The sequence below is a fragment of the Lagopus leucura genome, unplaced genomic scaffold, assembly GCF_019238085.1.
Source record: "Lagopus leucura isolate 7727_CA_CO unplaced genomic scaffold, USGS_WTPT01 Super-Scaffold_100009, whole genome shotgun sequence".
Taxonomy (NCBI): domain Eukaryota; kingdom Metazoa; phylum Chordata; class Aves; order Galliformes; family Phasianidae; genus Lagopus; species Lagopus leucura.
The window spans coordinates 5,183,918-5,196,957 of NW_024962266.1; the positions used below are offsets into that span (position 1 = coordinate 5,183,918).

At 42.4% G+C, this 13,040-nt stretch overlaps 2 protein-coding genes across 2 annotated transcripts; one reads left to right on the forward strand and one right to left on the reverse strand.

Moving 5' to 3' along the window:
- The first annotated feature begins 5,274 nt into the window (after positions 1–5,274).
- LOC122181492 (14 kDa phosphohistidine phosphatase-like) lies at positions 5,275–8,693 on the forward strand. Its single transcript, XM_042874008.1, has 3 exons — positions 5,275–5,433; positions 5,676–5,800; positions 8,507–8,693. The coding sequence occupies exons 1-3, from the start codon at positions 5,304–5,306 to the stop codon at positions 8,597–8,599; spliced, it is 348 nt and encodes a 115-aa protein (XP_042729942.1). The 5' UTR covers positions 5,275–5,303; the 3' UTR covers positions 8,600–8,693.
- A 390-nt stretch (positions 8,694–9,083) lies between these two features.
- Positions 9,084–12,955, reverse strand: METTL18 (methyltransferase like 18). The gene is made up of 2 exons (XM_042874007.1): positions 12,879–12,955; positions 9,084–12,713 (listed from the first exon to the last, which is right to left on the reverse strand). The coding sequence occupies exon 2, from the start codon at positions 12,546–12,548 to the stop codon at positions 11,568–11,570; it is 981 nt and encodes a 326-aa protein (XP_042729941.1). The 5' UTR covers positions 12,549–12,713; positions 12,879–12,955; the 3' UTR covers positions 9,084–11,567.
- Positions 12,956–13,040: the final 85 nt, after the last annotated feature.

Below are 13,040 nucleotides of genomic sequence, written 5' to 3' on the forward strand. Positions count from 1 at the left end.
CATCAAATATCACATCAGATCAGTAACAACTAACAAGCAAGCTATATACAGAGAAACCACCAAAACAAAAACATACCTTTTAGACTGAGTGACACACTTAAAAGACTACCACTGACATAATCCAGCAGGCCTTATTACTGGACTGGACAAATCTGAACAAAGCAAGCTTAAGCAGCCATCATTTCAGCTACATTAGATTCTCTGCCATCTCCCAGGTGACTAGTGATAGGATAACGGCCTTGGGTTGCACCTGGGGAGGTTCAGGTTTTCAAGACCACGATGCCAGTCCAGACTGGTTTACATCCTGGTTCTTATCACAATGTTCCCATTGTCTCTGCATTAGTGCTATATCTTGCAGGTGTCACACTACTGGTTTGCATAAGCAATTACTTTATGTCTACATGTCAAGTCTCCCCCTTTTCTTCCTACCCTAGCAAATTCTTTTGCTGTATAATTCCATTTCTGTTCTAGGGTCTTAGCAAAATATTTACCTTCCTCCACTCTCCGCTGCAGTCAATGCTTCTTCCATACTTCATAGCTATTCCCAGTTTGCCTACATGCTCACATAAGATATTTCAGCATGAGGCAGAGTATCAAAACTGTGAAAATCAGAGCCAAGAGGATCACGAACAGCTGTTTGATCCAGGCTAGGTTTGACAACCAGGAAGTTAGTTTCTCCCTAACACTAGCACTACCCCAGGATGTGTCATCTTGGGTGTCTTCTAGGGTTTTCAAATGATCACAAATTCTTTTGATGTTAGTTTCCACTTTCTTGTGTTCACCAGTATAAGTGCAACAACTGGTATTGATTAGGAGGACAACTTCCTTTAAAGAATTTACCTAAACCTGCAAGTCCTTCAGCCACTGCATTTGCTATTATTTCCATTTCGCTGAAATATTTACAATATCTGTCTCTAGCCGGGCTACCCCCAGGGTAGTGATCAAAGCCTTTATAAAACCATGATACCCAGTATTATATCTTACCAAAGGGTTATCAACACCTGAGGTGCTTTAAAAATCCCACCTTGTGGAGGCAGATATCCTCCCATGCAATGTTCTTTCCAAAGATTGGGAAAAGACTTTCTGTCCCTGCCATCTCCACACAGCCACCAGTATCCCGCTCCCAATTTGCACCGACTATGAAGCCATTGCACCTATGCAATTGGGATCTTCCTCTTCAAAAAGAGAACTGAAAAACTTCCCAGACCAGAGAATATTGTTGCAGGAACCCCAAACCTTGGAATTACTTCCTGCAGCAACACCTTGGTTATTTCTTTGGCTTTATTGGTACTGAAGGGCAATGCTTCTGACCATCCTGAAAAGGTATTGTTAGTACTAGCATATAATGAAACCCCCCTTCTCTTGGAATTTCCAAAAATCAGTTTGCCACTGTTGCCCTGAAAGGCTCCCTTTCCTGATAGGCCCCACTTGTACCCTGTTTCTGGTACCAGGATCATAAAATCACTTTGTTCAAATATTTATGAGTGTCTGTTTCCCCAATATGTTTTATTATGTTCCCTTAGAATCACTAAAGGGTACAACAACATGTCTATCTGTGTATGCAGCCATCTGTCAGCTTGCTCCCTTCCCTTCTAAATCATTAATTAGATTCCTATCCTGTCTAGAATACTTTACAGGTTCTGACTCAGGTTAAAAGATTTAAAGTTTAAAGCCAGTTCACTATTTTTTTTTTCCCTTCAGCTGCCTGTTTTGCCACCTGATCCACCATCTTATTTCCAATTTTCTGTGTAGTGTTACCTTTCTGATGTCCTCTACAATGTACAATAGCCACGCTCTTTGGAAGATTTACATCATGCTGAATTTGTTTTCCATGTGTGTGAGCAATCCTTGCACTTTCCAGATGGTACCATGAGTGTGTACCACCTCAAATGCATATTTAGCATCTGTCCACATATTTAAGGCTCTTGTCAAGGCAATTATTTCAGCCTTCAGAGCAGAAGTCCCCACAGGTAATGGTTTTGTCCTTGTCTCATAAAACTGCTTCCGTCGATGAATCCAGAAAATGCCAGCATCGCTCAATGATTCCTTCTGTAGGTCTGGCTGACTGGCATAGACAGTTTCCAAGCAGCCATGCACTCCTGGCTCTGAGGTGGCTCCACATTCGTGCCCTTGGCACTCAGCAAAATGATTTCTTCCTTCTAGATTTCTGTTGAGAAACTTGATAACCATTTAAACCAAGAAATTCAACAAACTTGCAGTCCACTGAACACAGTCCTCTTTTTATTACTGTGGCATCCACATATTGCAACAAAGTTCCACGTCAGGGCAGATGAACCCAGTCTCAGGCACATGAGCCTACTGGTTCTCAAAAATCACTGGGCTGTTCTCACAACCCTGGGTAAAATTGTCCAGGTTAACTGAGACTTTTCTCTCCATATTGGGGTTTTCCTACTCAAAGGCAAATAACTTCAGACTTTCTTTGGCAAAACCAGTCAGAACAAGGCATGCTTCAAACCCAGAACAGTAAACCCCACCTACTCATTCCTTACTTTGGTTAATAAAGTGTAAGGATTTGCCACCACTGCATGTATATTTTCAACAATTCTATTAATTGACCTCAAATCTTGTACCAAATCATAGCTCTTGCTGTCCTATTTTCACTGGCAAGACTAGGGTGTCACATTTGGATTTGCATTCAATTAATAATCCAAACTCCAAAAAGTTTTCTTTTATTTCTTTTATCTTCTACAGACTTGTATCCTCAAAGGGGCACTGCTTTATCCTGATAGAGCTGCTTAACTTCTATTGGGGCTGCATTTTTGGTTCTGCCAGGCATCCCCAGTGCCTACATGCCTGGGTATAAATGATTCAAGATTTCTGTAACTTCTGGGTGTACAACATTGTTTTTTATTTCCAGTTTGGGAAACTTCCCAGCTTCTGTCATTCCATCATTCAGCTTTTGCAATCAGAGATGGTCCCCTTCCCCCTCAGCTTGAGGCAGCTTCTCCACCAACGTCCCATTTCCTTGTTATCTGCACACTGCTTTCAGTCCAGTGGAGGCAGAACTCTCCCTGGGTCCTTCCAGGCTCCCTGTACCTCTTCCCGGGGAGATCTCTGGGTCCTCGGGCCATGACTTAGTGCAGCAACAGTAGCAGCTGCTATTGTTCTTCCCAGTTTCTTTCTTTCATTAACATCTCTGTTCCTCAATCAGTTTTTTCGGATCCCTCACCTCTCTTCTCGGTCCTCACATCCCTGTTACATCTTGCTCATCTTTGTCTTCCTCAAACTGTGCATTTTGCAAATCTTTTTTTCCTTTTTTTCCCCCCACACTTTCCAAACTTTCATAATTACAAACACTATTAACATATTTCAGTTTCACCTATACCCCCTTCCCATTTGTAAGTAGCATGCTGTCTACAGCAAGACCCTTCTGCCACAGGGGTGTTCTCATGCTGGCACCTATCTGTCTTGGCCAGTGCAGATCACAAACTCTAATATCTCAAACTTACTGTTTTTCTTTAAGTCTTTTGCCATTTTTTTCCACAATTCCACTACTTGTACCCTCAATTACACTTCCATATACCATTAAAACAGTTTGTCCCACTCCCTTCAAGACCCACAAGTCAAGCAATACAGTTCTTCAACTTCTACAAACATCCAGCTCTTGGTCTGACAATTAGAATACTCAATTATGATAACTGGTCCCATTACTTCATTTATATTCCTGGTTTCTTACTCAATATTCCCTGCTCTTCCACACCTCTTGTAGGACATCTCCTCATGACTTACAGGTTCCCCTCCAATCTAAACCTACCTGGTCCGCTGATAGTTCTTGTCTGTTCCTACAGTGTTCAGGTAAGGGGAGGGAGTACTTCTGAGAAATCTTGGGGCGTACCAATGGGTTCCCCTCCCTCCAGCTGGTCCCACAGTTGAACAGAGTGCCTCCTTCCTGGCTCACCAAAATTGATGTGCAGAATCAAACTCTATAACCCACATAAGGTTATAAAGCAGGTATGTTTATTATGGCACCAGGTGCGAGGGGAATTACTCCTCATAACTTGCACACCAAACCGCCTATTTGTCACCTATTTAATATACAAAATCATACGTATGCATCGGATTACACAAAAGGTGTTTTGAGCTTGCTTAAGAGTCCCAATAACTCATCATAATATTTCTATTAGTTTAGGGAAATCATTATACTATGTCCCACCTCTGGGCACATGCATGCTGCTCTCTGGTCATCCTGGCAGGGGTCTTCTCCAACTCTTCCTCATGAAGGCTTCCTGGTGTACTTCTCACCTTTGGCTTGCTCAGTGGTTTTTGAGACCACAGTACTGGTGCTGACTGGTTTACATCCTGGTTCTTCCTACAAGGCTCCTGTTGTGTCTGCATAAGTCTATGATCTTGCAGGTGTCAGACCAATGGTTTGCATAAGCGATTTTGCTTTACATCTGCGTGTCAACATGGTTATTGAACATGGTGGTGACTGGTTTGACAGCTGGACTAGATGATCTGAGAGGTCTTTTCCAACCTTAATGATTCTGTAATGCACCTCACTGAGACAGATTTTGTTACATTCCCTGCCACACTTTGTCCATGCAAGACAGCAAAGATGGCAGGCTTGGTCTCCTAATTATAGCCCTTCCTCACCCTTCTCACCTTCCTCACCTTCTCACTCTCTGAGGTTTAATTAGCAGGAATTTGGCTTGGTTTATCAGCACTTTGGTCATTTATTTCTTTCCTCACAGTAATTATGCTATCCTGTACCCAAAAAGGTAACTAAAAGTTGTTTCTAAAATAACAAAACATTGCAAATCTTCACTGAGATTTCAGAAAGTAGCTCAGTTAACAATTTGCCCTAAGAACCAAACAAACCGTAAGACAGCTTCTCGTATAAAAACCAAATTCATCCTGTGAAGCATCTCCAATATTGTGCTCAGCTGGTACTCTTCTGGGAGCGACTTTTTACACAATCTGATTGTGACAGGAGAAGGCGGAATGGCGTTAAACTACAAGAGGGGAGATGGAGGTGAGAGAACTCTTCACTCGGTGGTGAGGAGCTGGCGGAGCCGCCCAGAGCTGTGGGTGCCCCATTCCTGGAAGTGCCCTGGGCAGCCAGAGCCCACGGCAGGAGCGGAGCTCAGTGATCTTTTAGGTCCTTTCCAACCCCACCATTCTGCGGTTCTACGACCGCCTCTGCTTCGCTAATAGTTTTATTTGTGGTACGCTTCGGAAACTTGCGTTAATAATGACGCGCTCAGGACGAGCCGCTGGGCGGTGCTACACGCGGCCGCCCCGCCCGCCGAGCCCTACGTTCACTCCCGGGTTGTGGGGCTGCCATGGCGGCTGTGCGGGACGTGGAGATCGATCCTGATGGCACGTTCAAGTACATCCTGGTGCGGCTGCAGCGGCCTGGCGGCGGGGAGCAGCGCGACATCGTGCGCGGCACCAAGGCGGCCGAGTTCCACAGTGCGTGCCGGGCGGGAGCGGGGCTCTGAGGCGGGGAGCGCCGTGCGTCCCGGCTCCTCTCTCACCCGCCATTTCGAAGCGCCTCAAACCGCATTTGTCCCGCTATGCTCGCCATACAGCCTTAATTACTGCTCGTGCCCGTCTGACAAGAGAAACCCCCCTTCGGCTCGGAGGGAAAACTGGTTGCGAATAGCTGACAGTCCTAGTTATAGGGCTCTGATGGCTCTGTTCTCCTTGTACAGATCACATCTTTGAGAAAGTAAATCCTGAGATGGAGAAGCTGGGATACGAGTGCAAGTGCCTTGGAGGAGGGAAAATTGATCATAATAGCAAAGAGAAGAAAATTAGGGTGTTTGGGCTGTCTACAGTAAGTGCCTATTGTATTCCTTTCCATCTCCGTTGTTCTGGAGGTTTTGTTTTGTAATAAGTAAGTGTGGTAACGAATCAGAGCATAAATGTTCCCTGGGAATGTTGCCTGGCTCCCCTGTGGGGAAAACACTGCTTTAAGGGCAGGAGACCAAAGCCAAAGGAGCAGATAATGTGGAATGATAGCTACAAACAAGGCTAAAAGTGGAAATCAGCGTTTCCTGGCTCACAGACTTAGTGACAGAGGAGGAATAGCCTTGTTATAAGCCACGGGGTCATGATTCAGTGTGATCTTTGGCTATAGAAACGTTGGCTGGCAGTTGACCAGCTGGGTTGTGAACAGTCTGTGTGTGTGAGAAGGGCGCACCCAGTGTGGGTGGGCTGGGTGTTCGGTGAGCGAAGGTGCAGCTGTGCACAGATCTGTTTTTGTGAGAATAGAAGTGGCTCTGCGTGTGGAAACCTGAGCGTTTCTGTTCTGTGCAAGTTACTGAGTCTTCTCATAAAGAAAGACTTCAGTGGTAATTTCTTGAATTGAGGGATGTACCATAGTCTGTTTCTTGTGTTGCTCTGTGATGCAGTATAGCTGCTTCTGTAGTAATGCTGTGAGCAAAGGTTCTTTGCTTTTAATGTAGATGAGAACAGAATAGTCATCGCTTTACATTAAAAAAAAAATTCAGCTGATTTGATAGAACTCTTTCAAATCTGCTAACCTTAACCTGATAACACATTCAAGGCCTAGTCCCTATTGCTTAACTGTTGTTAAATGTTATTGTTGCTTTTGTTCTAAGATGACGAGAAGGAATGGTTTTAAAAGAAGAAAGATACAGATTAGGTTTTAGGAAAAAGTTCTTCGTGCAAAGGGTGATGAGGTGCTGGGACATGCTGCACAGAGAAGCTATGGGTGCCTCATCCCTGGAAGTGCCCAAGGCCAGGCTGAATGGAGCAGCCTGATCTGTAGGGGTAACTGGCCCATTGGCAGGGATTGGAACTGGATGGGCTTTGTTGTCCCTTGCAACACAAGCCATTCCATGGTTCTCTGGTTCTGCTATCTCTGCATCTCTGGCTCTTCCATCCCAGATGCTTGCTGTTTCTATGATTCTTTGACTCTTGCCAGCTGGAATCATGTAAAAAAACTCACCGCTATAGGATTTGTTATAGGGAGAGAAGACAGTGGATAATACTTGCTCTACTCAATTCTCTTGATTGTGAATGCCTATCATCATTGCATTACTAGATGAGGTTTGACACCTGCCTTACTAATTTAGCTGCCAATTTACTGTTAGAAGTAGCAGTTAGCACTTGAAACACACTGCCAATGGAAAGTGCTTTTTTTTTCTTTTGTGATTCTTTTTGGTACCTTGAAACATACAGATGAGCACAAGATGAAAGCACAGTTTTACTACCAGGAGGGCATCTGTTGAGCAGAGACCTGGAGATTTGAAAGACTTCAGCTGTAGGTCAGAAGTTGGTATAGAAATCATTTTGATGCTTTTTTTCACTTGGAGATTTGCTGTCAGACTCTTAAAGAAGATTATCTTTTTTTTTTTTATTATTTTTTTTTTAATTTTTTTTTTATGAAGACCAGAGAAACAGATTCTTTTAAAGTAGATGCTGTGCTGTTATTTGCAAAGCTGAATGGGGGTCTTCAAAGCAGTTACCAAAGCAAGAGTGATCTGTAGAATTGTGATGTAAAATGAAAAGTATAAACCAGCAGTATTTTTTTTATAGAGCTCCATTATCTGGTAGTTTGAAGAGTTTGATGCATTTTCTAATGCTTCAATTCAATTTGTGCAGCTTAAATGCTAGTTTACTTAAGCTGTTCCTTCAGAGATAGAGCCAGTGATGAATTATTGTGTTTTGTATGAATTGCTCAAGCAATCTTGAAGTTTTTTCAGTCTGAGTTAAATGGGTTTCACTGAATATTACTGGAAAAAGGCAGTAAGGTGGAAATAACAGGTTTTTATCAGTAGACTGAAGTCTTTGACAGGTGACAACTTACTTGTAGTTCTGAAATAAGAAATCAAGATTAGTAACTTCAGGCAGTCAAAACGATGGAAGCGCACCTTGTATCACAACTCTTCAATTTCAGTGAAAGACTGAAACTGTGATAAATGATTTAAAGAGAGTTAAAAATGAGATAAGTCTGATGATGCTTTAGTTTGGAGTTGTAGTGCTGAAGATTATTTGTGTATGAAATTATGCCAGAGAGATAACAAGTAAAGACTTTGGTCCCTTTGGTGACTAGAATAGTACTCAGATGTTCACACATGGCTTCCTGTTCTGTTGTCCTTCAGCTGAGCTGCAGCAGATGCTCGTAGGCTCATATGTTGATGTGGGTCAATACAGTCTGTAGTTTAAAAAGAACATTCAGTAAATAGAGTGGCTGAGGGATTGGGAGTGTTTTAAAGTAAGCTTTTTGTTAGAGAAATCGTGGTGTATAAAATGCATCCTGTTACTGGAGATCGACTCATTTATTTTCTGCAAATTGGGTTGGGGGAAATTGGAGATGATAATAGAAAAATGAAGTGCTATACTGCAAGAGCAACTTTTTTTTTTTTTTTTAGAACATGCATTTATTTCTAATTTTTATTTGAGCTACTTGCAGTATCAAGCTGTCACTGCTGAATAACGTGTGTTGACAGCAATTGAATGGTCCTGTGGAGTCGCTTTCTGCACTTGTCTAATAAACTCTTGCTCTTTCTTGCAGGGCTATGGAAAAGCAGATCATTCGGTGACTGTAGAGATACTGAAAAAAGTGTACACAGATTATGAAATTACATGGTCAGATGACAAGAAATAAATTGGCTACTTATGAATGTGACAAGCAGTTAAAATCTGGAAACTTTCTGTGAGTTGTGCTTCAATAAATAGAATGGAATGTATGTTATCATGAATCCGGAACACTGGACTCTCCTTTAATTTATAGTACAGTTAAATAATCCCCAGGTATTTCTTAGTTTGCAGATCATTGCTTTGTGCAAAAAAAAAAAAACAACTTCAGAAAGTGATTGTATGCCTGGTACTCAGTAACCAAGAATAGCATGCATGTCACTAATCTGCAGCTTGAGCACTTCCCGCTTCTATTTTCCTCTGGGCTTTTTTTCCCCTAACATTCAGTGAAATAACTGTAACGGATGCTGTTTAGTTGGTGCCAGTATACAAAACTGATTTTTTTTTTTTTTTTTTTTTGGCGTTGTCCTTTCCCAAAACCATCAGATGGTCTTCAGGAGGAAGTCATCAGCTAAGGGTAGCGCATGTTAAAACAAACAGGCTTTTAAATTCAATTTCCTGAAACACTTTATGACAGACTTTAATGTTTCTCACTACAGTACTTACGAGAAAGACATAGTTTATACAGGATTTCTTACTGCAGTGACTCTCAAAAAGTATGGGGATGGGGCAGGGGAGAAAAGGAGAGACTTGAGCTGAAAATTGAGTTGCCAGTTGACCTCTTTGTTTCGTAATAAAGAAATTGGGCTTGATACAATGGTTTGCATTATAAAAAGGGGGCTCTGAGGGTCCTCTAAATTCTATTATTTTCTAATGTAATTTAACTTGGAAAAATGCTGTTTGCCCTACCAATAATAAGTCTTACAAGTAAGACGAAGATTTTTTTTTAATTCCAGATCATGAAAAGAAGCAGGAAACTGGTCACAAGGGCGATGATGATTTAGCAAGTAGAAAAGTCTTACTGGCTTTCCTGATCTAGGAACAACACTTTTACTGATGCTGAAACAGCAACAGAACAACGAGCTCACAAAATTAAGTGTGTCTGCTGACTTCTAAAAGCAGAACAGAACTCATCTGAAGTTATGGAAATCTCAATGCTGATTTCACCTGAGAAAAATATCCTATACTGATTCTCTTATCATTCTAAAATGGGAACTTAATTACAATGTGTTGGGTTTCCTTTTTTGTAGGTGTGCAATCACTGTGTGATTGTGGCTCTAGCAGTCTTCACTTGAAATTCCTAAAAGATCTGATTCTGTATTTGCATGAAAACTGAGCTGCTTGAGCAATCCACGAATAAGATGAGGATGCTGAACAAAGGAATGTTATTAAGCCTGAGACAGGGTGAGTTTGATCAAGGAATATTTTCAAGAGGAAGCATTACAATTGTTTAGAGCCTTCTTTATTCACTGTAAATACATGAGATTCTTGTTCTTAACTATATTCATTGTCATAGGAAGTCAAGATTATTATTTTTTTTGTTGCTTTAGGTACCATTCTCTGAAACAGCACCTAGCAGGTGGCCAGTCAGCATGTGCCAGCAATGATTTGTCTTCAGGCTGAGGTATATAAAATAGCAAGTAGTAGTGGTGTTCCAACTTTCCATTTTTGACAAAGAACTGCTAACAGTATTTCACTGACCTGTGCCAGAGCTAAATCTTTTTTTCTGTTCCCCTGTTCACAGTCAGCATTTGTCTGTCTTTGGCAGGTTGCAGTGCAGTCACAGCCTTAGCATCAAGTGACTGCTTTTTTCCCTCTCTGCTGTGAGAGAGCACTTCAGTAGTGTCCTAAGCATCCATTTAAGTAGTCTACTTATTTTTGTTCCATAAACAATTCTAGTTAAGACTCTTCAATGAAGTATGGGAAATCCTCTATGGCTATCTTAATAGCAACATGGTCAAAATAGGAACCTCGCAGTTGGCTTTCATACGCAGAAATGACAGGAACTTACGTAATACTATGTGACTGAAATCATTATTGTAGTGATTCCTTTTCCATCTTCTCAGACAATCTTTTCTGCCTCGAGTTTATACAGTCTCCCTTTACCCAGCTTACTGTAATGGTTGACTATCTCTTAAGTTTTTATTTTTGCAAGGACACCCAAAGCATTATTGCTGCAGTAAAGCAGCGTGTGCTGACAAGAGGTAAGATTGATGTACCTGGTACAGTCGTGTAATAGCTTTCTGTCCAAAATAATTATACAATGTTATTTTCTTTGTGAGTTGTTGGTGATTCCAAACACTTGGGACTGGATTTTGTAGTTCTCTCGTTTTGTTTGCAGTTTTTCTTATAGTAATTTCTTGAGCAACATAGTCTTGTCCCACTGTGAGCATCTTCAGCCTACGACGCAGAAGAGTGACTTGTAAGCAGACTTTTCTGAAAGTTTGCTGCCCTGCCCAACTGCTTAGAAGATTGAAGAGTTATGATAGTGTTCAGCAGTGCCCCCAGTAGCCTGAAATTACAGTAATGGAAGAAGGCAAGTTTGGAAAATGGGCCATACCATGTGGGCAGTTAGTATCTGCGGAGGTCTTAGAAAAGGAAGTAGTACAGTTGCTTAGAATACAACGATAAATACAATCACATCCCCCTCTGGTGGCAAAGCAGCAGAGCGCACAGGTATGCAGCTGATTCTGAAATTTGTTGCTGCAGTTAAATCATAGCTGAGATGGGAGCCTGGCCCTTAAGAACTACTTGCCCTATATTAGGGAGCTAAATGATCGCCCTCAGGCTGTGCTGGCACTGCCACGGAATGTGAGAGGCGGACTGGGAACAGTGACTTGCTTTATTTTTAAACACATACAAGTAACAAAATGGGCTGAAGAGATGATACTTTATGCAGGAATATACTTTTCTACCAGAATCAGAAGAGTCCTTCACTTCAGTCAAGCATCAGAATTTGTCAAAATATTTTCAATAGCTAGAAAAGAACAGCATTAACTCATCCATTTTGAATAACCCAGTAAAATTTAAAAATACGTATGAGGATAAAAATATTTTGTCTTTATCAAGATAATTTTGGAGCACTGCTGGAATTCATGTTAAGTGGAGTCTTTAAAGGCTATTTCTAAAATAAAGCGCTTTAGCCCTTCCTCAACTTCTTTCACTATGCTGCTCTTAAACACCTTCCTCTCCTCGAGGAATTTTTCAAAGAGGTAGGTACCCCCACCGACCCCAAAATAATGCACTTTGCTTGCCAAATACACACGGCCATTTTTAGCCAACAGCTGAGCCAGCGTATCGTGCAAAGCACCGTAATAGTCGGGGTTATAGATGGTCTCAGACGTGAGAATTAGATCGTATTTTGAACAGGGCTTGCTGCTGCTTAACAGGAGCTGGCTGATTTCAGACCACCCTCCAGAGAAAAACCTGCACTTGGTGAGCTCGTCAGGCAGGCACTCTGATTTCTTGCGCTTCTTTGAAGGAGGCTTAACATTCTTTCTGTCATCTTCGCTGTCAGCCTTACTGCCATCATTTATACAGTTAGCCACCACATTAGGCATGGTTATTTCCTCAATCACTGTGCTGTTGTAGTCCTGAAAGTGGACTTTCTCAGCATTTCCCTTTAAGGCGACTATTCCCAGCAGTCCAGCCCCGCACCCAAGATCCAGCACTGTCTTGTTGGCAAACTGGATTTTGGCTTCAGAAAGGAAATCCATCAGATCGTAGGTGCACTCCCAGATTTTCAGTCCTCCCTCATAGACTCCTGGGATGAGATCAGAGTGAGAAGAAACACTTTTCGACACAATATCTTCTTCATGGGTGCCATCTTGGCATGTCAGTTCCACGACAGACATATTTACATAGCACAGCCCTGATACTGTTTCCAGGACTTTATTTTCCAGTACCTTACTGACATCTGCAGGGATATAGTGCTCCTTAGCAGCTTTGATGCAGACATTTTTCTCTGGCAGCCTCGTCTCTGGGTGTTCATGTGTTGGAGAACAGGGCTCTGTCTCATTGTGAGCATTGGGCTCTTTGCTTTCATCTTCATCAGGAAAAAAATTAAATCGAAAATCCATTCTCAGGAATAACAGACTGGGAAGTCGCAGCCAGAAGTACTCATCTAAAAGCAGCGCTGATGTATTTCTCTTTTAGAGGATATTTTCAGGCACTTATCGCTGTGGAAACGAGCGCTCGGTGGGCAGCATACCCGCTGCTTTGCCAATGAATCAAGCGAATGATTCCTGCAAACAGAGCAAGCATTTTTACACAGTATCAAACTGCCAGAACGTTAACGCCAGCAAACTGGTAGCAACATCCTAATTTTCTCTTTTTTTTTTTAAAGAGAGGAAAACTTCTAAACGCATTTTAAGCACCCGTTCCCCCGAGGGCCCGCTCCCTACACCCACCACAGGCTGCAGCGCTCAGTCCCCCTCCGCCTGGCACGCGTGGTTGGCCTTCCGCTTCCATATGCGCATGCGCACCGCTGGGAGACAAGGGGGCGTAGAATACGTACGCAGCGGCCCCGAAGCCGCAGAGGCTGCTGGGAACGCGGCGCCGAGTTGAGTTTT